The following is a 25015-nucleotide window of genomic DNA, read 5'->3' as shown; positions in this document are numbered from 1 at the left end:
ATGGGAGTGACTGATTGCCGGTTATCCATCACTGTATCCAGAACTGAAATGAACAGGCTGTGCCAGCCGCAGGGGCAGCTTCCAGACACCAGATCTATCCTAATTCCTAACCAGTCTGACATGGGCTGAAGTTTACTACCACACATATGCCCAGCTCAGCTGTGCCAGCTCTGTTGGTGTCCAGGGCCCTCCGAGCACCTCACGTGCCGTGATGTCCGAGCAGTTAATGAAATGGAGTACACAAAGGAAACAGCTTTCAAAGACAAATATGAAATGTAGCTGCAGTTTTGTACCACGATAGTATTAAAAAGTGAAAAGTCTGCAATTCCAGGCATCACTAAAAACTGATCCTGGTGGGTTTCCATTCCCAGCACACGTGTCCTTCACTGTCACACAGAGCAGTCACACAAGGATCAGTAGCTCCATGGAGAACTCTTGGATTTTCTGTATTCCCAGGAGTCCAAGCCCAGAAAGTTCTGTGATAAGACATAAAAACCCTCATGTCCTTATGCCATTTGGTTAAAAAAAAGATCCTGAGTTTGTTTAGAACAGTTCTGTGCAATCAGTGGGATAAAGGGGATAAGAATGGCCATCCCGCGGTGCCTCAGCTCGTCCCCCGGGTGTCCCCGCTGCCCGTCCCGGTGGCTGTGGCCAGCACTGCGTCCAGCGGGGCCCTCCTCTTGCGGATGCTGCGGCCCGAGGCGATGAGGTCGGCGTAGCCGCGCTGGTGCGAGAAGGCGTAGGCGGAGCGGCGGGCGGAGAGCCCGCGGCGGAACGCGCTGTGCCGGCGCCGCCACTGCTGCTCCTCCAGCTGGTACTTCCGACGGTTCCGCTGGATCTGCACACACACAGCGCGCCGGGGGTTAGGGCTCTCACACCCTGGGCTGTGTGCCAGCTCAGGACAGGGCAGAAGCAGCCACAGCAGCCACAGCCTGTCCCCTGCACTGACACATCACCCTGGCACTGCAGCCCAGCCCAAATTAACCCCGACCTGGGGATCTCGGTACCCTCACCGGCTCTCAGCCAAGCACACAACGAATCAGCCCCCACTGAGCTGCTGCCCCCGGCCAGCCCCAGGACCAGAGCTCCAGACTTGTGTCACCTCCCTGAGGGCACCAGCACTTATTTGTCTCTCATGGAATTACACAATCCCAGACTGGTTTGGGTTGGAAGCCCATCCTCTCCACTCCCCTGCCATGGGCAGGGACACCTTCTACTAGCCCAGGTCTCAGCACCAACACCAACTCCTGTAAGTAAACACCTGCCAAATTCATCAAAACAACGCAGCCTTCACTCACTTTGTCGCTTTCCGAAGGCCAGACCGTCATGGATAAGAAACGCTGGGCCACTATAGGGAGCAAGCAGATGGCAATGGATAAGATCATGGTGAGCCAGAGGTACGGCTGTCGCAGAGCATTGGGAGCAGTTCCTGGGAACAAACCGAACAAAAGTTACTGTGTGACAAAGCTGCCTGAGACAGGACCAAGAACCACAAACCACGAGGACTGACCTGTGAACTGAAAAGCGGAAGGGAAGAGAACGTGGATTCCAGCACTGTGCAAGTCAAATGTGATCCCAAAGTAAAGTGCAATACTCCCAAATACTGAAAAAGCATTAACAAAAGTCCAGTAAGATGTATCCAGGCCAATCTGAAAGCAAACAAAAGTGCCAAGTCAGTCTATTCATTCCAAATAACGCCAACTACTTTTTGCATATTGTTACATTTTTAGTGCAGAAATTTAGAACCGTGAGCAGAAAGTGTTCTCAGAGCACCAGAGCTCAGGGAGCCAAGTTTACTTGCCTGAAAATTGACGACAAATATCAGGGAAGATGCTGCTGTGACAGCAAAGGACTGATAATCTGCAGGGGCTTCTCCATCTTGTCCCATAGACTTAAGGTAAGCTCCGTACGGGATGAAGAAGATGATGAGTGAAGTTACAGCTCCATGGAGCAAACTTAAAAAGAATTTCTTGTAGTTGAAAAGTAAATCCCTCTGGCCCAAAATATACAATTCGGGGAACCGAAGGCTCAGTTTGTCGTTCACGTCCTTAATAAAGGGGGGGAAAGAAAAGGAAAGCTGTTGCAATGTGCTGAGCTTTGAAGAGAGAAGCTCAGCTATCCAGTGTCCCAAAGGGAGTGGCAGATCCCTTTCCCTCTCCAATAGCAGGGCTTTGCACAGAGTAATGCACGAGGAAAACTTTTAAAAAAGCCACAAACCCAAACGAACTGCCCCTGTTTTATGGACCAGCGTCGATATAAGTAAAGACCCGCTGGCAGATGCCTTTGGGCTCGTCTGTTGTGTCCACGTGGGAATACCTGGTCGAGCAGGCCGACAAGCAGGACCGGCAGGCTGGAATACAGCACGTTGTACAGTGTGATGAACCAGTCCTCGTAGGCTGTCTGCAGAAGAGGGGGAATTGCAGGAGTCAGTGATTTCTTTGGACCCCATCCTTCCCCTCCAGTTGCTGAGAAAACTCGCCTGTGCTCTCCTGTGGCTTTCAGTTCCCTGGCTCGGTGTTCACCCCAAAGGCAGCAGCACCTCGGCTCAAGGCTCTGCTGGAACTCTTCAGCCTGAGTAATGCTGCCCTGCTCCTTACAAACCTTCCTCCCTGTACAACCATGGGCCTGACTTCAGGGCTCTAAATCATACCCAACTGCTTGTAATAACTCTCTCAGTACTCATCACCTACTCTCCTGCAGAAATCCCTGGTGACAGCTTCAGGATCCCACCACATCCCAGGTTAAGCCTTTGCTGTCCCGCCCTGACAGAGTATCTGCTTGTTGTCATCCCACCCCAGCAGACCTTCCTACCTGGGCAGAGAAGCCGTTGAAGAAGGAGTACCAGATGTGGACCAGCGTGAAAGCGAAGTTCTTGTAGAAGAAGTATCTCAGAAACTTGCACATCCTGATGTAAGACCACCGCCCGTGGACCAGCAGCAGGCGCTGGAGGTATCGGAACTGCGCGAAGGAGTAGTCGCTGGACATGACGGCCTGCATCCCTTCCTGGCCACTGATCCCAACTCCAATGTGGGCAGCTGGGGCAAGGACACAAACATCACACACCAGGCTGGACAAAGGGACAGGAACAACGTGAATGGGGCACGTCTCTACTGTCACCTGGATTCGCTCTCAGTCCTTGTTCTGTCAGAACAGACATGGGAAGTTTGAACAAAGCAGAACCAAATGATGAGACAGAGCAAGCAAAGCCCTGAACAAACTGGCCAGGCAGTTTAGGGACATAAACCCTATCCCAGAGGTTTCCTTCTCAGTGGGATGTCTTGGGAAGAGGTTCAGAGAGCAGCAGCTGCAATCCAGGATGGTTATTGCCTCCGGGCAAGGGGCACCCACGCTATTGCTTTGGGGTTTGTATTAAACTACTGTAACCCCCAACATAACAGGTGGAACTCATGTCCCTTCTCGGAAATGTGTAAAAAAAAAGACCAGGAAAAACCACTAACCATTTCCTAAAGGGCTTCCTCAGAAAGGGAAACAGGCACAGAAGCAAAAGCCCTGTGGCAGTGACACAGATGGAAGAGTCTTCTGAGCAGAGAGGGACAGTGGAGAGAGTGCAGGAGCAGGGCAGAGGAGATGTGTCCTAGCCAGGGAGTGCTGCAGCTGCCTTACTTTTGATCATGTTCACGTCATTGGCGCCGTCCCCGATGGCCAGGGTGACGGCCTTCTTGTACTTCTGCACCAGCTCCACCACCATGGCCTTCTGCTTGGGCGTCACGCGGCAGCAGATCACGGCCCTGCACTCGCACGCCAGGTCAACAAAGTTCTTCTGCTGCTGCTCCTTGTAGGCCTCAGCCCTTCTCCTCTTCTCAGCCTGCTTTTTCTTCTCTTCTGCTGTTCTGGGGAATTTCAGCCTCAGCTTCTTTTTCTTCTTTTTCTTCTCCAGCAGGATTTCATTCTGTGTTAACAGAAATGTATTGTGTTCCCTTCTGCACCGTTTCCAGTCCCACTCCGGGTACTGCCCAGCAACACCCCTGAGGTCATTATGCTCCCAACAACCCATATCTGGCACTTCTCGTGCAGACAAAGGAACAGAGTCCCTCAGGGAGGGACACTGGGGCCTGGTGGTGCCCCAAAATCCCAACCAGCCTCTGTACCTACCAGCCAGGAGCCAGTGATGATTAGAGCCCGATCTTTGCTGCCCTGGAAGAAGGGCTCGTTCATTCTGAGAGAGGAATGTGTGCTGGATCCAGCCCTGTTCCTCTGGTTTTCCAGCCTAGTTTGAAGGAGAGCACTGGGAAGAGAGCAGGAGACTATTACAGGAGAACCAAGGACAACCTTTCAGTTTGATCAGTCCCAGACTGAAAATCCTGGAAAGAAAATCCTCTGTGTTTTCACTTGCCTGGTATCTTCTCCATAGCAGATGGCTGTTTCCTCTGTCAAGAGCTCACAAGAGAATCCAATATTTTCTGCAGTTTCTACAGAAAGAAATGGAGAGGAAAGTATTTACTGAAAGTTCTGTCATGAGTTCTGGCTGTTCTGTCTGGTGGGAGCACTTCAGTAATCTTTGATTTATATTTCAGTTTGAGAATTCCCTTTCAATACCCCAGTGTGGATGAACAGGAAAAAAAATCCTCCTGTTTTTAGCTCTTTGGCTGTAAGCAAACCCACCTTTTTTGTCACCAGTGAGCACCCAGATTTTAATGTCTGCTTTGGAGAGTCTGGAGATAGTTTCTGGAACCCCATCCTGCAGTTTGTCTTCAATAGCTGTTGCACCAAGCAGCTGGAAGGGATTTGAAATACAGGTGTTTAGTAACATAAAAAAAATCTGTTTCTTTTAACATAAGAATAGAAGTACACTAAAAATGCACAGCTTCTTACAATCAAGTTTTTTTCTATCTCCTCATACACTTTGTCCAGAGCTTCATCTCGGTTACTTGTAGCTAAACTGGCCTCCGCAAACTTCTTATTCCACGCATCAAATTCATCCTGACTTATGTCTCTATAGCCCAGGCAGAGTGTCCTGAGAGTTTCATTTGCAAAGACCTGAAAAATAATAAAACCCACACGTATGCACAGAAGAAAACTTCACCTGCAATCCAAAGGTAAGAGTTAAGACCGTGAGCATTTAGAAAGCTTGACAAAACAAGTTCCAATTTGCAGAAGCAATTGCAGGCCTGCATTTGTGTTAATAGCGTAGGAAAAGGAAATTACTGGCAGTATTGTCAGAAATACACCATTTTTGATTTAAAAACAGCATATAAAGTACAAACATACATCGAGTGCCTCTTCTGTGGCTTCTCTCTTTGGATTGCTGGGGTGCAGCCGCTCATAAATCACCGTATCAGCCCCTTTGCAATACAGCCTGATGTTCCCACTGGCCTCTCGTACTGTGCAGGAAAACAGGAGAGGTCACACAGCTGCTAATTCTTGCCCCCAGCTGCCCTGGCAGTCCCCTCTTCCCCCGGGAAGCACAGGTGACCCTGTCCACGGGGGCTGGCTGCCGTGAGCTCACCGATGACAGACATCCTTTTCCTGTCGCTGTTGAAGTCCAGGATGGCCAGGACATCGTAGGTCCTCTGGGCGCCCATCTCGCTGAGCGTGATGGTGCTCTGCGTGCGGGACAGGAACACGTAGCCGAAGTGCCTGGCGGCCGTCACCAGGGCCCCCTCGTCCGGGGAGGCTGCCTGGTAGTTGAGCTGACCTGCAGCATCGGAGGAGGGAGGAGAGAAAGCCGGGATACACCTGAGGATACACCTGGACACTGCTGCGGCCCCCGACAGCAGCGCACACGGAGCACAGGCACTGGGGACCCCCTTTTACTGGGTGTGCCTCCATCGGGATCGGTGCTGAGCCCACCTCCCTCCAGGAACTCACTGAATTCAAGAGCTGGTCACCTCTACATTTAGTTTGGTTTCATTGAAAAGAGCAGGTTAACGCTCCTTCTCCTTTATGAGATCAGCATTTGTTTTGGGCCTCTCCCTTGTGCAGTCCCTGGATTTGAATTATTGTTTCCTCCTACACAAGAAAAAAACCGACAGTAATCCCACACTCACCATCAGAAGTGTCAGCCATGACCGTGTGACAAATGGCAAGCAGAAAAAAGAACTTGTGAATTTCCGGCTCCTTTCCAGACTTTATTTGCTCTATCAGATAGTGATCATAGAATAGGAACTTCCCGTCTGCGTATGCATTCCAGCTGAAATCCACCTGCTGCTCAGAAAACAGGGCATGAGGGAGTGTGAGTCACCGCAGCTGCCCTTGCCTTGAGCCCACCTGCACCTCTCCACCCTCTGCCAAGGGACTTTCTGTTCCACAGACCTACCTCGGGGTGGCTCTGGGGCTGCCCCGCTCTGTCCCGGCTGTCTCCTGCAAGGCAAGCACCCGCCGTCAGAGGGACCACAGCAAAGCTTTTACAACCCAGCACAGAGTGAGACACATCTAAATTATGTCCTGCACTAGGAATGGAAGGAACAGGGAAAGGAGAAGCTGCTGCTCTCACTAAATGTCCTTGTTTGTTTCTAGATTTTGTCCCCAAAACATTTTAGTGAAAGTAAATAATTTTGTAAATAACCAATTTTCAGCTTTTCTGCTGGTAAGTTTTCACACAAGTCCATCAATTTGTAAATGGGAAAGCAGTGGGAAAACCCCAGTAATTCAACAGTGCTGGAGCTTTACTCAGTGCCAGGGCAAACTGTGGAAGTTCAGCTGGAGCTGACTCGAATGCACCTGATTTCCCCCAAGCATTAAAATCCCTCCTCCTTTGCAGAGGCTCGGCGCAGATTACCGTATCTTTGGCCGTTTATGCAGCACTTTTTAAAGGTCATGATGTTCTGAGTGAGGGTTCCAGTCTTGTCGGAGAAGATGTACTGGATCTGCCCCAGCTGCTCGTTGAGCGTGGTGGTCCTGGCCTTGGCCGCCGTGTCCTTCTCGGGGTAGTACATCTGCAGGTCCCAGTTGATGAAGTAGCTCTGGCCGAAGCGAATCACTTCCACACTGAGGGAAAGAGAGGGAACGTTCTCACCCCCCGCTGCAGCTCACACCCCGAACGAACGGCCCCTGCCCAGGCATCCCCCTACCTGACGTAGAGGGAGATGGGCACCATGGTGTTGAGCACGATGATGTACCCCCAGAAGTTGAGGAAGCCCCGGTAGGGAGGGCTGAAGTCCTGAGCATCAGAGAGGTACCAGGAGCAGTTGCCAATCTGCTGTTCCCAGTAGGTGTGTCCGATGGCCAGCCCGGCAGACAGCAGGATGAGGACCACGATGATCTGCAGGGGGCACACGGGCCTGTCACACTTCCAAGAGCTTGGCTCGGCTCAAATCCCACATCCCCGTCTTCCAAACGTGACAGGTATTTGTCAGAAGAAAAGGAGCAAGCCTTTCCCACAAAGGCACCTTCCCACATTTCCTCCTCCACCCCAGCTCAGCAGGGAAAAACAATCGGAGCCATTCTTATTACACACACACAAGAAAAAGTCACCTAACTTTGCATTCACTACTCACTTAAAAACAAACAACTGTGTGAATTTGAAACAAAAAGCCTTACAGTATAAACCATGTAGTTCATCAGGGAGTCAATCTTTGTCCTTTTAAATCTTGTCTTTCCGCTATTTTTCATTATTTTTGTGTCAGCACCTAAATATAAAGAGCAAAAAATTAAACCAGGGGAAAGTTATAATAAAGAAACAAGTGCCAGTATTGCTGTTTTACCAGGTGAAATACAGCTGATGTCTACAGGATGAAGGTGCCTTTTCACTCTACAGGTGTACTTTCCATGGGGAAATATTACACACCTGCAAATACCACCATTCCATGGCAGAAATCCGTATTCCTGATCTTACAGCCACGCAACAAAATCTTATCAGCATCCAGGGAATAACTTGAGTTTCTCCAGAATAATGTTCCTGTAAACTTATCCAGTCGGTTATTGGGCTCTTCACATTCAATCAGACCTACAAAATTTGGAGGGGAATATGTTTAAATTACAAGAACCACAGAAGCAGCTTTACTTTACTTGCACTGACTTGTGAAGTGTTTCAGCTGTTTTAAGGGTGTCAGGGATGGAACTGCACCAACCATCAAAGTTTGCCAGGGCGCTCTCTTCCTGCAGATGTCTGTGTGTCACCTCCAGGGCCATTTTGAATTTTAGATTAGTCTCACTAAGAAGAAAGGATAAAAAGGCAATTGTATCGAAAACACGGACACAGGAGAGAAGTTTGAGCAACATTAAAGGAAGGAAATCAATATGCCATAGGTGCCACTACTTCTCTGGACAACCTTTTCCAAAGGTAAAAAATAAGTCCACATCCTTCCCCCTTTCTTCCCATGTCACATTCTCCAACACTTCTGACATCTCTGTGGCACTCTGGTGGACCCTCACTGATTCAGAGTGAATTGTGGGAATCAACATCTGGAAACAGTTTCTCAGTTCCCAGAGTTCCCTCCTTGGTGAGTAGAATCTGACATGCACACCCTTTGCTCTTTCACCAGTCACCCCAAATTAACTGCAAGACATCCTTAAGCAGAGCCTCACCCATCCAGTTCAGCTGTCTCCACGTAGCACAGACTGTTTGGTTCTGAGCTGGACAGCAGTAAAATATCAGCCTAGAAAACAAATAAAGAGACAGCAAATAAATCCAGGTCAAAATTCCCACAGAACTCTGTAGAAACATAAACCAAAAGTGTCTGAAGCACTTACAGGAACGAAAGTATTTTTCTTCAGGCGAATGACATCACCAACTTTAATATCTTTCCATTTTGCGGGTTTGAACCTAATATCGAGATAGTTTAATGATTGCTGCTCTTTAATCCACAACACTATGCACTCTATAAATCTTGCCTCAGCTCTGTGACAAAGCTCAGTAACAAGGCACCAATCATCACTTACAGAGCTCAGGAGGGAACATACAAACCTTCCATCCTTGATGACATCACATGTCCTGTTATTGACCTCGTTGTCCATCCTGTGACGAGCCTGAAACCAGAGCAGAGAATGTACTCCTGCCGTGTGTCACAACAGGACAAATGAGCTGCTCTGGGGGGTTTGCTTTTCACATGAGCAGGGCAGGGCTCTTACAATGTCATCCACCAGGTCTTTGATTGCAGTTATTCCCAGCACGAAGAGCAAGGGCACCAGCGTCGTGTACCACGCCAGGGTACTTATCTGGGGAATGGACTGCAAAACAGCAATCAAATCAGTTCAGCACAGGATCGTCAGGTAAGCTCAACCCAGAGGCATTTCATACTGATCTGACTAGAACATGAAAGAGAAACCAACACATCAGGCTGTGAAAATGAACAAAACTCTCCAGGAAAAGTTTGGCTGCGCTGCCCTACTTCAGCATCAGCTCCTCTTTAAAAATCACAGTCACTCATATATCCTGTTGGTGCTTCTGATTCACCAGTTGAACCCAAGAGACATCTTTTCCTCATGAAATTCATGAGCTCTGCATCAGCCCGTCCTGTTTCTGCTGGGACAGGGCTGGTCTCTGTAGCAGTTCAGGTAGAGCCCCGAGTTGTGCCACAAATATTACTGAGCCCAAATTCCCTTCCCAGTGAGTATTCTCTTTCTTACCTGCAAAATGAGAAGAACAAGGAAATAGAAGTTGGCTGCTCTCTTAAACTGTTCAAACAGATTCAGAGGTAAAAAAGTGATGGCGTTGTACTTGTATGTCTTGATTGCATTGTCCTGTGGGAGAAATTTAAATGTCAGTCACACACAGCAGGTTCTTCTTCCACCACAAATGTGCATAGTTTTCACTAAAGCAACCACGTGAGAATTTGTGCTGAGAGCACCTGGCTCCTGATTCTCCATCTCACGGTAAGCACATCTCTTGATCCCTTGGATTTCCATTGACAAACCCCAACCCAGTTATCCCGCCCTCCTCTGCTGGAAACCCTAAGGAAGTGTGAACGATGCTTTGACACCACCAGCCAGCCATTCCAAGGATCACGCAGGGATTAAGGAAGCATCCACCTGGCAGTTAGCACCTCATCGAGGTAAGACAACTTACCGCATATTTGTTTTTTTTGAAGCACAGAAAGATTGTTCTCTTAAAGCCGGGCTGGTCGTAGAAGCGCCGATCGTTTGCTTTCACTTGCCAGCTGCAGTCTGGAAGTGACAAAATGGGTCAAAACTTGTTACAAACACGAGGGAACAAATCCCCCACTTTCAGGCTTTCTCTCAATTCCATCTTCTAAAGGCACTTTCGATTGAAGCACGGCTGGTACCTGCTTTTTAGTACATAGGCTAAAAAAAGCTTTTCAAGACGTTTTGTCTCTATTAACAATTCAAATATCGTCGGGGGTAGGAAGAAGTGTTGCTTAACAATTTAGGAGTTCTGTGAGAAACTGAAAACCTGCAGAGTGACATTTATTCATGCTAAATTCCCTCCCCCCTTTTCCTTTGCTTCTGTGACACCCGAGAGGCACTAACCATTCCAAACAGCTTTCTGTCTGTCTAGAAATGAAGAGGTCAGGTCGCTTTTGAAAGCGATAATTTGATGTACCCGCACTGTGCCATGGTTTTCATTTACACCCATAAAAGAGGGACAAATCTGAAGTGTTCAGTTTATTTCCTCAGCCACACCGAGGGTTCTCATTCCATGGGTTTGAGGCATCTGCCAGGAGCTCTGCCTGCCTGGGAAGGGTGACGCAGGCAGGGTTTGGAAACGCAGCTTTCCTGACTCATCCCTCGTCTTTCACGGGTGCTCTTCCTGGTTTCACGGGATTCTCTTCCCCGTGGACCGGGTGAAACTCCCGGAGGCAGAGGCGTGGGCCTGGCACGCTGAGAGCACCGTGGAGGTGCTCCTGGGCTGCTCCAAGGGAGCACAAAGCCCTTTGTTTCCCTCCCACCTTACAGCAAGCCTGGACTGCCATTCCTGCATCTTCCCTGGGATTGCACAGCCCCTTTTTTAGGGGCTTGTAATCACCGTGCTGGAAGTGCAAGCCACAAGCTCTCACCGAGAGAAATATTTACCTTGAAGGACCAGCTTTGGGGTGAGAAGTTTATAAGCATTACCAAAGAGCGTGACTTGAGAAAGTAACTGAATTTAGTGGAAATGACAGGATTAAAGAGAATCGTAAACAAATCTACATAAACATTTCTCCACCGCTTTCCAAAACATTGCAGTGTTGACAAAACTGATAGAAAACTGGCAAATTAGGGTCTGAAATAAAACCTGCAGGAAGGAAGCTCCACAAAATTACTTTAAACTCTGGCACTAATACCTAATATTTGGGCAGCTGCATTGGTAATTCATCATCTTTAAAGAATGTCATCATAGAAATCCCCCAAACTAAACATGTGATAGGTGGTTATAAAATGAAAACACAATATAGATGGTTATAAAACGAGAGGGGAGTTGTCACCCAAGCAGGAAGGAATCTGTATTAATGAAACAGGCCTTGGTTAAATTAAAAGTACTCCCACTGCAAAAGGGGGATTTAAAGGAGCTGCAGCTCCTCCTTGGGCAGAGGCTTGAACAGATGCCAGAAAGGTTCCTCCCACTGATGTTCCTTCCCTGGCAGCAGCCACAGGCTGCACCTGATGGTTTCTTTGAACTCCTCCTACTCACCTTTTACCTTTCAGGAATCTCACAGGCTACAAAAGGAGCAGCGAGGCAGAAACCTGCTCTGTGCAAGCCTTAGAGAGCAGAAATCCAGGGAAAGCACTGACTGAACACAGCAAACAGCTTATGCTGGTGCCAGTCTTCAGAGGATTGGGAAGACAAGAATCTGGAGCTCTGCTCGAGCTGCTCCCAGAGCACAGGCCATGCACATCTAGTGCCTGCCTCAATTAAGAGGAGGTCACCACGCAGCTCATTAGCTTTACGCAAGGGCCGGTGGCCCAGAACTGTGGCTGCAGCTTGGAATGGAGCTCAGTTTCGTTCTGACTTTGCTAAACTGCCATCAGTGCTTCCTCCAGAGTCAGATAAGCTGTTCCAAATCCTACCTGGCAACTGAGCACAGAAGTCCAATCGATCCCCGAGGCTCAGCCTCTGCATTCAGGATCGTTTCTGTTACCTTTTCTCCCGGGCTCTCGGCTCTCCTCAGTGTGTCGGTGGGTTGGGCTCTGCCCTGGTTCAGCCCCAGGCTGCCGAGGGTCCAGCTCGTCCTCCGTCTCATCGTCACTGTAGGGCATCACCTCATCGTTGGGCTGGGAGTCCTCGTCCAAGGTGGTCTCCGAATCGCGTTCCGAGATCATCCTGCTAACACCCTGCCAGCGTTTTGGACAGGTTAGGGGAAGGACCTCACAGAGCAAGGGCTGGGAACCAGTCTCTCATTCCACTCCCTTGGTGCTGGGCACCAACCCCACATGGGAAACCAGTTTCCCCAGAGCAGCAGAGGGCACAGGCTCGGTTCTCCAGCACAGAGCACAGGCAGAGGGCAGTTACTGTGCCAGCCAGCCCTCCATTACCACCTGCTACGTGTAATTACACGTGTCACCAAGGAACACCGTGTGCTCCAGAGGCAGCACACCTCCAGTGGGATGGAGGAACCGGGGAGCCCACAAACACGTGTGCCATTACATCATCCCCTGTGGGGCCACAGGAGCTGGAGCCCTGTGGGGGACAGAACTGGACACTGAGCCCTGGGCCATACGTGGAGGGTTCACACTGCTGGTCCTCCAGCCAGAAACCAGCCTGGCTTCCTCTCTGCTCCCCACGGGCTGAACGTCAAGGTTTGTCACTGCAAGATCCCACATGCCGAGATCCAAACACCTGAGGACACCGTGGGACACAGCTTGTCCCTGGACCTGCCTCCCCAGCGTGGCACTGCCTGTGCTGACAAACCCAGCAACCGGCAGGGCCGACACCAAACCCCCCCTCAGCTTCTGGTTCTGCAAAGCTCAACTGTCTCGCCTCCTTAACATCCCCTATAAGAGAGAGATAAATATTAATGAGCTCTGACTGTGCTGCTCCGGTGACACTGTGCTGGCAGGGAGCCCAGGCAGGCCACGCTCTGAGCCCGCCCAGCACACCAACTGCCATTCCCAAAACACACCAAACCCACCAGGCTGACTGAGCAGGAATTAACACAACTTCTCCCAAGCCCCCACAAGCTGTTGGAGGCTGCTCCATGATGGGGTTAGCCAGGAATATGACAGCTGGTCACTAACAGGGTGTGGAACCTGACACGTCTACAAAGAGATCATTTGTTTTCCTCAGCAGCCTTGGAGTCAGGGAACACACCTCAGGATGCACAAAATCCAAGCTCCAGCTCAGGCCCCATGAATGCCTCACTGGGATATTTCGGTTTGTTTCCCCTCTTTTTGCTCCTGTTGTTCTTTCTGCCCTGCTGACACCTCAGGTGGGCACTGCTGGGGGAAAGCAGCTGGAGCTCCTCACCCACACAGCCCCTGGCACACAAAATGCCACCAGATCTTTGGCTCGCTCTCACTGCACGACAAACAACACAAGCTCATAGCCCTGGCACTCAGAGATTCAGCCCTTAGTCTATTAATCTTTACTGATTAACTGCTTAATCATTAATGAGCTAATTAATCATGCAGAGGGGTAGATGAGATGTCAAAACCACACTGCTTTTGTTTTCCATCACAAATGCGTGGCTAAATGGAAATTCCTACAACACCAGCAACAGCAGCCTGTGGTGCTGACTGGGAACGGACTGGGAACAGACTGGGAATGGACACCGGGGAGATGATCTGCTGAGGTAAGGATAAATGAACTGTAATCACTTTACCTCTTTAGATAACTGAACTATAAACTGGCAAACCTCGTTAATAGAGGAGATCTGAAGTGTTGCCCTGCGGGCAACACATGTGCTCTGTGCTGTGGGCACACCATCAGCATTGTGCAGGAGGCATCAGTCACCTGCAGGAGCCAGTGGAGTTGCCCAGGAGAGAGCACAGGGGTGCTGGGGGACCCAGGGCAGAGCAGGCCTCCAGTGACAGCCTGACAAATTGGTTTAGAGTTAAGTTTCTTGACACCTGGTCTGGAAGAGAAGGGCTGGCTGGGCTGGCAGAGCCATGTCAGAAGTTCAAGGAAGGTGGAGAGCGATCAGGATGTCTCCCCTTTCACATTCTTGGCTGCATGGTCCTGGTTTTCGAGTTCCTGACTTGAAGATGGGGCTTTCACCCTGTTTCAGCTGGGTCACAGAAAACCCTTCCACTGGGCAGCACTTCAGCCTGGAGGAAGCATGAGGTCTCACAGAAAACCCTTCCACTGGGCAGCACTTCAGCCTAGAGGAAGCATGAGGTCACACTGGCCGTGCCAGCAGGGAGCAACACCCAGCTCCCAGCTTGGGAAATCCAGCTGATCCAAGGGCAGTATTGATATATGGGGAGGTGAAGGAGATGAAAGCAGCATTAAACACCAGTTTACTTACTAAAAGGACAAATTCCACAGTACTTGGGTCACTCAGATTTTGTGTCTGTTCCTGCCTCAGGGCAAGTACCAGCTAATTGGGAGTAACTTCAACCTTGTAAAAAAAGCTCTTACTGCATTTGTTTGAAGGCAGTAAACAACAACCCAAACCAATCTTACTCTAATTCTCCTCTGGAGAGTCACTGCACATGACAACTTGGGGTCACAGGGACTGTAACTTTAATGCTGCAAATCAGATCATCACTCAAAGTGGCCCTAAAAGTTAACAGATCTATCTAGAACAAGGGACATGTATAGCAAAAGGATTAAAATGCTACTAAACTTATTTCTGTTTATTATGGATATAAAGAACTACAAAAGGGAAGCAGAGGAAGCCAAACCATTGAACACCTGCCAGCCCTCACAACCTGCGCTCAGCTCCCAACCTGCATGTTCAGCTCCTCGGCACGTTGTTCTGCACAGCCTCCCACGTTCCTGCAGTGCCAGGGACAACAGCTGCTCCAACCTGGCCACGGACCGTTCTTTCACAACACAGCAACATCAATATTTTGAGCAGGAGTCATAAAGCAAACTCAGGTAGTACAAAAAGGAACTCAGAGAGACACTTCTGAACTGCTCAGGACAAAAAAGGTACAGTAAGATGTTTCACTGATTTAATTAACCAGGTATTAGAAAAAGCAAAGCTTGATCCTCAGACATATCAGATTTATTTCTTTACTGTGAGTTACTGGAGAAACCAGCGTTGCAAAACAACACCAACTGGCAGGAGGGCTGAGCACCAGCTCCCGAAACTGCACCAGAAACCCACACCTGACATCAACCTCTGGGAATGGGGGGTTCCCCAAGGACCTCCTGGCAGATTCACAATTACTCCAATTACATTTTCCCCTAAGAGACAGCAGGAATTATTCTGCATCTGCAGCTGTACCACACTGCTCACCTCACCAGTAATGGAGAGTGGGAGCTGGAAAGGGAGTGTGGAATAACGATGGCCTGGCAGGGAACAGCGACTGAATGGAGGCTGGGGGGGCTGCAACCCCGACACCTGAGAGGAATCACAGCCCACAGGGCACTGGGCTGCTCCGCCAGAGCAGACACGGGGATTTAAAGGACGTGAGTCCACACCCCACCTTACACCCCCAGAGGTTTCAGAATGAATCTGTAACCTTCCCAAAGTGCAGCCAAGAAGCCAAGGCCTTCCAGGGCAGGATATTGCCTTTCCCTTCACCCCTCAGCCGTCCCAGCCCAAGGCTTTCACAGAGTATCAGCCTTCATTAAAAATGTATCCATCAACTCAACTCCCTGGAACCAGCGCTGCTGCAGGGAAACAGGCAAATCATAAACTGGATTTCCTGCCCGTAGATCACATGGATCACATACTACTCAAAGCAGATATGAAATGCTGCTGGTAACAAGTGCTTGGACAGGCAGATAGAAGGATCTTCTGAACAACTCAACCTTCCAGCTAATCTTTATGACGTTTGGAAAGGAAAAGAAAACACAGCAGTTACTCGAAATAGCATGAATCAGCACCGAAAGGCCAAGGAAATAACCTTAGCTCCAAACACTGAGCTTTGGTTAAACTGCCATGCAAATGACATGCCTTAGGCTGATCAATTCATAGAACTGTTCCAAATGCAATAGCTCCAGTCAGTTCCTTGAATGACTCCTTTAAAATAATTGAACACCCAGAAACTGTATCTTCAAGGGGACAATTTCCCTCCCTGGTTGGTTCTGAAACACACTGGCTGTCCTATGCTTGGAATGCCCTGGGGAAAGGCAAGCTCAGGAGTTTAGGTACCAGCTTGGAGCCAGCTGAGGCTGGGGACAGGCTCTTGCTCATCCCAGCAGTCTCCATCAGCACCTTCAGTGCAAACTGAACCCCAGACTGAAACCTCAACTCCTCTGGGCCAACCGAGGGCACTGTGCACTCGAAGCCAAAAGAAACAACATAGCTTGTGATCCAGGATGTATCACACAAAGAGACATCCCAACAAAGAGACCCGCAGCCTACAGGCCCAGCTGCCTGAGGCTGCACTGGGATGGCTGAAGATGGGTCACTGCAGAAACAAAATCATCATTTTGCCCATTATCTGCCCTAGGATTTCTCATTAACAGATTTGCAGAGTCCCATCATTTAAAGTCCAAGGCAAGACTCGCTATCTTTGCAGAAGATAAGACAGCTGGTAACCTTTGCTCAAGCTGCAGGTTCCAGTGCACTCTCAAGGGGTTTCAACCTGCCTTTTAGAGGCTGTTATGTTGCTCTCAGGGTTCATGTTATAAAACAGCCTGTCTTGGGGTTAATAAAGGAGTTAGAATTATTTGGGGGCACACTCAAACAGCATTGTTTGGCCTGGAAGACTTTTGGAACGTTATAAATAGAGTTCTTTTCCTACATATCACCCTCGCCATCAAAACCAGCAGGCACTTTTAGCTGGAAAAAACAAAGGTTACTTCCTGCTCCCAGGGTTGGAGATTACAGGAACGTACCTTTTCTGGCAGCACCTACAATGGACACTGGAGCTGTTTTCCTAAACTCACCTTCATCCAGTGGAGTGTGTGGTTGAAGCAGAATCTGCATTACAGGTGCTGACACCGGCTGCCTCTGGAGAATCCCGTGTCCTGCTTCAAATCAGGCTCCATCTGCAACAAAACAAGGTAGAAAATGGTTTCTTGGCCGACTTCCACCTCATGTGCACACAATAACAAAAACATTCTTTAGGCAAACCGTGACATTAATTTACCTTGCAAAGACAAAGGGAGATTTCTGGTTAGTTCTCCAAACCCTTCCATACTGCTCCTCTGCCTCCTCTCAGGCACAAAGTCACTTTGGCCAGTAGTCCTTTCCTTGATTTGTTTCCTGTTTTGTCTACATTGCTTATCCTTCCCCCCCCCCCTTTTTCACAGGCTTTAGCTGTACATCTCCCTGTGCCTCACTGGACAGCAGTTTGTACCAAGAGCATCCATGAGCTTGCTCCAATTGCCATCTCTGCTATCACATTTAAAGCCTGTTTCTCATTTCTGCAGGAACACGTGAGGAGAACCCGTGGCGCGTGACGGAGGAGTCGTGCGAGCCTGCCAAAAAGCAGAGGTGGCACAGCACAGCACCCGAGAGCTCCTGCATCATCAGTCCCTAATGAGAACCACGGCCTTCACCCCGACAAGAGAGGGTAAGTGATTTGCCCCAGGCCATCGGGTAAGTCACTGGCAGGGCCGGGGTTGGGTTTCAGGAGGTGCTGGCCAACATCCTGCATTCGGTTACAGCTGCACAAAGCATCTCATTTACCAGAGGCTGGGAGGAACATCACAACCCCTCAGACCCATAGCAACACCAATCCACCCCTGCCCACCTTTCAGTGCTCAGGCTGGGGAGATTCCTCTGCCCTCAAACAACAACCCCAGCACCAGCAGAGCAGGGAAATACTTTGTGGCTCAGTTAAAAATAGGTTTGCTGCAAAGAGAGCGAGTGGCTTTTGGAATTCACCATCCCAAACTGCAAAGCAGATTGACAGGCTGTCTCACCTGGCAGAATCAAGGGAGAACAGTTTAGAAGTTAGTGGAAATAGTCTCTGTGGTACCTACACGTTAACACAGAGACAAACACAGGCCTGGGACAGGTACAAAAGCATCCACACTCTAACATGAACACCGGTGGAGAAACCACAAAATGACACAGGTGGCGGTAGCTCAAGGACCAGGTCATCCCAAATCCCACCCACCCACTCCTGGTTCTCCACACCATCCACCCCCAGACCCCTGGGAGTGGAGATCAACCTCCCAGCGCTGTTCCTCATTCGGGCAACGCTCCCTGCCAGGGCTCCCTGCGCAGCTCATCCTCTTGGGTTTCAAACAGCTCCTGCTGACACCCGAGCCGCGCTGAAATGCTCCATTAGCTGCTCCATTTAGCACAGCTCCATCCCCTCTCCGAGGAAGGGATGCTGTTGAAGTGATGGGCACCAACAAGGAGGTAACAGCACCAAGACACCGATTTTGTTTGAGGTCAAAATATGCTTTCCAAGGGAATCGCTGATCTCACAAGTAACCCTGCCAGGATTTTCTGTTGCAGAATTAGTGTTCCTTATGCAGCCACCTGTTGCTGCTCTGAGGGATGTATAAACATTGACTAATAAGTAATCGCCCCGCAGCCCTGAAGGCTGTTTTCATCATTTATAGATATGGGGGAGAAAAAGCGGGGAGCAGGGCAAGTAGCCCAAGGCCACGAGAGCGAGTCAGTGCCCGGCGGGGCTCGGGAGACACGGACAGCCGGTGTGCCTTACCTCACCTCCCACAACCTCCCGCGCTCTCCTGAAACCTCCGCGCTGGAGGCTCCGCGCTAAACCCGGGGATCACCGGCCGCGCATCCCGCGGGATCTCCGCGGGGTGCGGGTTCTGTGCCCGGACACGCTGTCCCGCAGGACAGCGGATGCCAACAGCTCCAAAGCCCCCAACAACGCGCCGAGCGCCCCGCTCCCGGCAGGTGATGTTCTGGGAAGGGTGGGAAAGGGAAGGGAAAGCGTTCCGGGTGCGCCCGGCGTCAGCCCCGGCCCCTCCTGTGCGGCGGGACGGGATGGGACACAGCCCTGCCCCGATCCCCGGCCCCTCCTGTGCGGCGGGACGGGATGGGACACAGCCCTGCCCCGACCCCAGCCCCTCCTGTGCGGCGGGACGGGATGGGACACAGCCCTGCCCCGATCCCCGGCCCGCCGGACGCCGCAGCTGCGGAGGGGGCGATGGACGGACCCGGAGGCGATGGACGGACCGCGCCCCCCGCGCCGCCGGCCCCTCAGGTACGGGGGGAGCGGCCCCGCAGCCCCGGCAGCCCCCGCCCCGCAGCCGCCCCTCGGCGGAGCCCCCGGCCCGGCCCGGCCCCACCTGTGCCCGCGGTCCCCGCTCCGCGCCCGGCGCCTCCCGCGCTGCCCGGGAGCTGCCGCCAGACCGGCCCGACGGGTTCCCCCGGTTCGCCGGGCGGGGAGCAGGGGAGGGGCCGCCCGGCCCGGCCCCGTGTCCAGCCCCGGCACGACACGGCGGGGCCGCGCCCGCCGCAGCCTCCCCGCTCGGGGCCGGGGGCAGGGCCGGAGGGACCCTCCGGGCTGCTGGCACCCCCGGGAGGGGCCGGAGCACCCTCCGGCCGAGGGGCTGGGGGCTCCGGGGGTCCCTGCTCCTGCCCCAGCCCGCGGGAAGGACGCACAGCTTTGGCGACAGGTGGGACCTCCCTCCTGGCGGTGTTTTGAGTGACAGGGTTTGTTTTATCCCTCTTTACCTACTGGACTGTGCAACTTTGGAAGGGGTACAGGGTTTTAAGCTTTTGGCTTTTTGAAGGGTCCGAGTGGTCTCCTGGTTCCCAAATCCTTTTGAGGAAGGACTGGACAGTTAGGGAATGCTCAGGAGTGGAATTGCTAAGACTAAGACCGATAGTTTTGCTCATTAATTAACAGGTAAAGTGGTTATGTTTAGGGGTGGCAGTAATGCAGCTCTGCCGTATATGCACTTTTGTTCACAAATAATGCAATTTAGGGCAAGTGAAATGCAGGCATGGTTACTGACCTGATTAAAGAGGAAAAAATGGAAAATATTCACTGTCTCTAAAGTGATGATGGGCTGCTGCTCTGTACTAAAAGTGATCTTTGTTTTGGACTGACAGGTATAGGACAGATCACCTGGTTTATTTTTCAGCAGCAACAATACTCAATTTTCCTGTGCCAGGAAAAACAGTCTTGTTCAAACAGACTTGTTTTTCCTAGACCTAAAATGTGGTGCTGGGTTCCAGAGCTGCGTCTTTCAGCACTTTTCTCTTTTACTGCCTGCCTCAAATTCCTCACACTGGAAAAAAATCAAAGTTAATTAAAAATCAGGAACATTTTGGTGAAATCAGGGGTCAGCGTTCCCGACGGACACAGAAGGAGCCCTTGACTCCTTCTGAATCTGTTTTCCCGATGAGCTCCATTGTTACTCCTTTTTCCTGCCAACAGATGGGGAACCACTCCGCGGAATTCCCGGCGTGAGCTCTGTGGAACAGCGTGGACTGATTTGCTGGCTCCGAGGATGCTGCGCTTCCTTACAGAGCACATTTTGCTTTTGCAGCGGTAGATCTACGTGCTGTCACTCAGGATTAGCTGAGGAATGGGAGGGAAGGGAAAGAGGGATGCGTTTCAGCCCTAGGTTCAGCTGTTACTGTCTGGGAATCACAAACGCTGTTGGCTTCAATAACACACTCACACTCTCACAAGGAAGGGGAAGCCCAAGGAACTAAAAAGCGAGTGACCTGATGATTTCTGTGCCTGTTTCCATCGTGTTTCCTTTCTGAATTCCCTCTCTTTTCCCCCAGGAGAGCTGAATTGATTCCCATAGCCATGCAGGCATTCAAGCACTTCACTCCTTCCCAGGTTCCCATTTGGAATTTCAGCTGGAAGGTGAGTTTTGCCCACAGATCAGTCTCTGGACCCTTTGAACACTGAAATGTTCCCGTCAGATCACACTTAGGAAGTCACCTTTTTTTTTTGTTTATTTTTTTTTCCAGTAGAAGGTTTATTTTGTATTTGTTTCTCCCTGTGAGTCTGTGTTGCCACAAATCAAAATTCAGGCTTTTCTGCTGTCACTCTTCCTTGCTGCAATCTGTACAGTGAGCTGTCTCCTGTGATTTGTGATGAGTCTTTCCCTAAGGGAGCATTATTCCTGCTTGGCTTTCACCCAGTGTATCCCATTGTTCAGCTCTGAGCAATTGTTTTGGGATATTATTGATTTCATGACTTGCATTGTTGGCTGCACAAAACTGGGCCCATTTGGGGTAATTTGCTGCTTTCATACTTTCTGAGGGAAGGGAATGTATGCCTTGACTAAGGCAGCAACAAAACCCTGCTGTTATTTTCTGTGACTCACAAAGGGCATCCCTGGAGGCACTTCTGTGATCGGGAGTTGCTATAACATTACTTAGAGTCCTTTGTGTGGGATTTACTTTGGGATGTAAGTCCAGATCGTGCACACTGGTCATCAGTTGGCCTGATAAAAACATGGAGACATTGCCAGGCAATCCTAGCCATAATTCCATGAAGACTCTCAGTAGCAGGGGAATCCCCCAGGAGAAAACGAGGTGTTATAGCAAGGCATCACAGGAGAAGGCACGGGGTTATAATATTCCTTATTCCTCCCCATTCAAAGCACTGTACAAAGATTAAATCAGTGTTCTAGTCAGGTGATTCCAGTGACTGAAATGCTGCTGTGCACTCCAGCAGGCAGGGAATACAATGAGGGAGAAGAAAGGAGGAGCACCAAGGACAAGTTGTGGCTGCAGGCTACGCATCCAGATGCTCCTAATGGATTATTCAGCCGCTCCCCTGCAAGGCCAGGGAAGCGCAGGGTTAGGATGTGACAGGAACAGTGGGTTCTGTGGGTTGGTATTTCTTCCTCTGTTGCAGGAGCAGTCTGTGAGGAGGACACCCAGCTCTGTGGCCAGATTTCCAGCACGTGGACACGTGGGAGCAGGTAAGGAGCCACTGGTGTTTGTAAGCAGCACAGTTCTGCTGGGAACAGCCCTCCCCAGGATCCACAGGACTGCTCCATCACAGCAGCATCCCCTGTTCTCCCAGAGACATGTGAAAGTGAGTCAGTTTGTTTGTTTTGGAGGGAAGTGGCTGCTTTTAGCCACCTCTCAGCGTCATTTTATGTAACGTGTTCCTGAGTGGGCCTGCACCAACAGCCAGGCTGTGTGTGTATATATATATATATCTGTATTTATGTATCTTAGAGGCTTTACAATGAAGTGGCCACATACAGTCTTCCTGAAAAACTTGTCACAGCATCCTTCTTCTTTTCCTGGCTTACAGCTTCCGTGGTTCTTTTGCAGGCTGTCTATACACAGGGAAAAGAAATTATTTTGGTATTTGTCCTCTTGCTGTGCACCAAGAAAGGTGCCTTATGAAGTTAAAATGCTGTTCCCTATAGACATGGCTGGAAGCCTGAGACTAAGGGGGAATTATTCCAGAGCAATCACAAAGCAGAGCTCCTGTGGAGCTGTGGGAAAGGCTGATTTAAACCAGAATGAGGGGAGGGAGAGGTTGTACTGGCCAACCAGGAGCTGGACTTTGCTGATCCCCATGGGTCCCTTCCAGCTCAGGCTATTTTATGATTCTATTCAAGACTCAAAATTAATATGCAGAGAAGCATGAGCTAACTAGAAATTCATCCACTCATCCTACTTTAAACCCCCATTACGGCTTAAAATGGCTGATGAATGATATTAGGTGGTGCTAGCACTCATTTGATTAAACTGAAGTAAGCACAGTGGAAATGCCTCAGCACTGCATGGCTGGTAAATGGGATTTGTGCTTCATGTGTGGGGGTCTATTTGTGCAGCTTCTCCAAAAATGCTGCTGTTTGGACCCCAAACCATTCCATAACATATTTGTAGGGTGGGGTGTGCCCACAGGAAGGTGCATCCAGCTGTGGCTGCTCAGACTGGGGGCACAGCCCCACTGCAGCCCGCGGGGACTCCGTCGGGACGCGCAGCCATCCACGCAGTCACACGTGCTCGAGCTTTGACAACACGGAATGCCTCCACTCATGGCTCCTTCTCTCTCTGCTAATCCTCCTCCCACTCAGCAAGAGCAGGAGCTGCACAGGCTCCCACAGATGCCACGCTATCAGCCTTACTCCAGAGAATGTAACACAGATCTGGAGAGCTGCTCCTGACTCCTGCTGGGGAGGTCGGGAGTGGGGGTTCCCTGCAGTGTTCAACCTGTATCCTCGGATGAACAGCGCATTTGGGTTCTGGTCGATTACTGTCTCCTATTCTTTTGGCAGCATGCAAATGGCAGCCAGCTCGCTCTCAGAGTTGCTGCAAATTGCTGTCTGGCAGAGAAGCTCCGAGGAGCCTGACCGGGGTGGGTTGAGCTGTGCTGTCCCCAGCTCCCCTGTGCCATGTGCTGCCGTCCCTCGAGTGTCAGCAGGAACGGCTGTGTTCAGAATGTAACGAGCAGACAAGCACAATGTGTCTGTCTGGCAGGGAAATGCTGAGCCTCAGGTAGCCTCGGGACTCGGTGTTTCTAACAGATCTGTACAGCTCTCTTGGTGCTGAAGATTCACCCCCAGACCTCTCCATGTCAGAGGAGGAGGTTGCTCTTCTGAGGGTGGTTTGAGTCCATGAGGTGTGTGATCCCCTCCCCGGAGAGCCACCGGCATTAGCTGCTACCTGGAGGGCCTTCTGGCAAGAGGAGGTGTCACTCCCTGCGTCCTGCTGGCTCTCCCTCCCAGCACACCAGATGGAGATGAATATGGAAGTGCCAGGAGAACAGTCTCCACATGATGTTCAGCCAGTCAGGACGGAATTTCATCTGCGAGGCCAAGAAGTTAGGAGAGTGCTATAAAGAAGTGTAATCTTGCAGAAATAAGTATACAGTCAGATCAGGTTTTAAGGCAAGAGAAAACATCACAGGTTGCAGTACTCTGATGTTGGCTGTTTTTGTTTGCCAGTGTAAATGTTTTAACTCCCCGTGTGCTCAATGAAGGGAAAATGTCTGTGAGTGTAATTCACAGCCTGGGTGGATTGAAATGCTTCCTCTTCAGAGCCTGAATTTGCTCTGTAAGCATGAGCCATACAAATTCCTCCTCTTCCAGGTAAGACTTGTGCAAAAATGATTTTGAAAATACTTAATCCCCCACTTTTCCTTTGCTGTATTTGGGGCCCATTTGGACCCTGTGTCACCAGCAGGCCTCCCATACACGGATCAGGAGGTGACTCACCCGTGAGCATTTCTGAGCCCGCTGCATGGACACTGGCTCTGTGTTACAGATCTCTAGCAGGGGGTTAGGGTGAGTTATCTGCAGAAGTTTTTGTGTGAATTAGAAGGATCTGGGATACCCTTTGTAGACTTGTTTCATGCCTCAGTGTTTGACTCATGACTCTAATCTGGTATCATCTTCATGGCTTTATGTACCTCTCACCCGCCTACAGCTCAGATTCATTTCCCTCCTACTCAGCCTTTTGCTCACTACACTCCTCCCAGTGCTCCTCTAACTAATCCCTTCCTCTCAATTCCCTCTGCTCTGTTTTGTTTGTTCCCCCTCCTTCTTCCCTCCTCGCTGCTGCTCAGCGTGTCCAGCCGGGGGATGCAGGGCAAGGGTCCCACGAGGGCTTTCCAGCCTTGCTGGGCCCCTTGACAGACTGACTGTGAGTGCTGCCAGGACTATTTTGGAATATGCATTTTCTTAGCTCTCTTGTGCTGTTAATCCTAAGTGATTAATTATTAGGTGGTTCTGAATCTGTGTGTTAAAGAGAGACCCTCCTCCTCCTCCCAAAGCACCCCCAGTCTGTGGGGAAATGTTGGGTAGATGGAGCTGACATTGGACAAACAGGGGAGAGAACAGAGGGAAGGAAATATTCCAGCTCTGATTTGCACATCATCGCTTCCACGGTATTTCTGCCATCCCCTTCGCCTGCAAGGGAGCTGTTTATGAGGAGAATTCCCTCACCTCCAGATGACTGATTCACTTGCCTGCTGCAGTCACCCTGGTGGAAGCCCCGTGGAAACACCGACACGTTGTTTGACATTCTGCAGCATTACTGCAGCAGCATCCATTGCCACGGGATTCCCGTGGGCTCAGCTCCTTGGGAAGCTCAGGAATCACCTGAGCTGGGACAGCTCGCTGTGCTCCAGTGCACAGCAATGTGGAAAAGCCACACAAACCCAACTGGAGCCACTGAACAGAAATGGTAAACCC

The 25015-nt window shown here is 50.5% G+C and overlaps 1 protein-coding gene across 1 annotated transcript; it reads right to left on the bottom strand.

Moving 5' to 3' along the window:
* Window positions 1–198: 198 nt before the first annotated feature.
* ATP8B1 (ATPase phospholipid transporting 8B1) lies at window positions 199–19217 on the bottom strand. The gene is made up of 29 exons (XM_027907429.1): window positions 19175–19217; window positions 16844–16945; window positions 11979–12171; window positions 9968–10065; window positions 9529–9642; window positions 9031–9129; window positions 8867–8928; window positions 8653–8725; window positions 8488–8558; window positions 8031–8113; window positions 7748–7906; window positions 7501–7589; window positions 7032–7222; window positions 6740–6948; window positions 6278–6321; window positions 6009–6165; window positions 5468–5656; window positions 5230–5342; window positions 4834–4998; window positions 4624–4735; window positions 4355–4430; window positions 4114–4246; window positions 3625–3910; window positions 2812–3035; window positions 2317–2400; window positions 1802–2047; window positions 1511–1649; window positions 1299–1429; window positions 199–838 (listed from the first exon to the last, which is right to left on the bottom strand). Exons 2-29 carry the CDS (start codon window positions 16847–16849, stop codon window positions 605–607), a joined length of 3780 nt encoding a protein of 1259 aa, XP_027763230.1. The 5' UTR covers window positions 16850–16945; window positions 19175–19217; the 3' UTR covers window positions 199–604.
* Between the last annotated feature and the right edge of the window lie 5798 nt (window positions 19218–25015).

The sequence above is a fragment of the Empidonax traillii genome, unplaced genomic scaffold, assembly GCF_003031625.1.
Source record: "Empidonax traillii isolate 1590-97213 ecotype Southwest subspecies unplaced genomic scaffold, ASM303162v1 scaffold1462:size220982, whole genome shotgun sequence".
Classification (NCBI taxonomy): Eukaryota; Metazoa; Chordata; class Aves; order Passeriformes; family Tyrannidae; genus Empidonax; species Empidonax traillii.
This window is presented reverse-complemented; position numbering and strand designations above follow the sequence as displayed.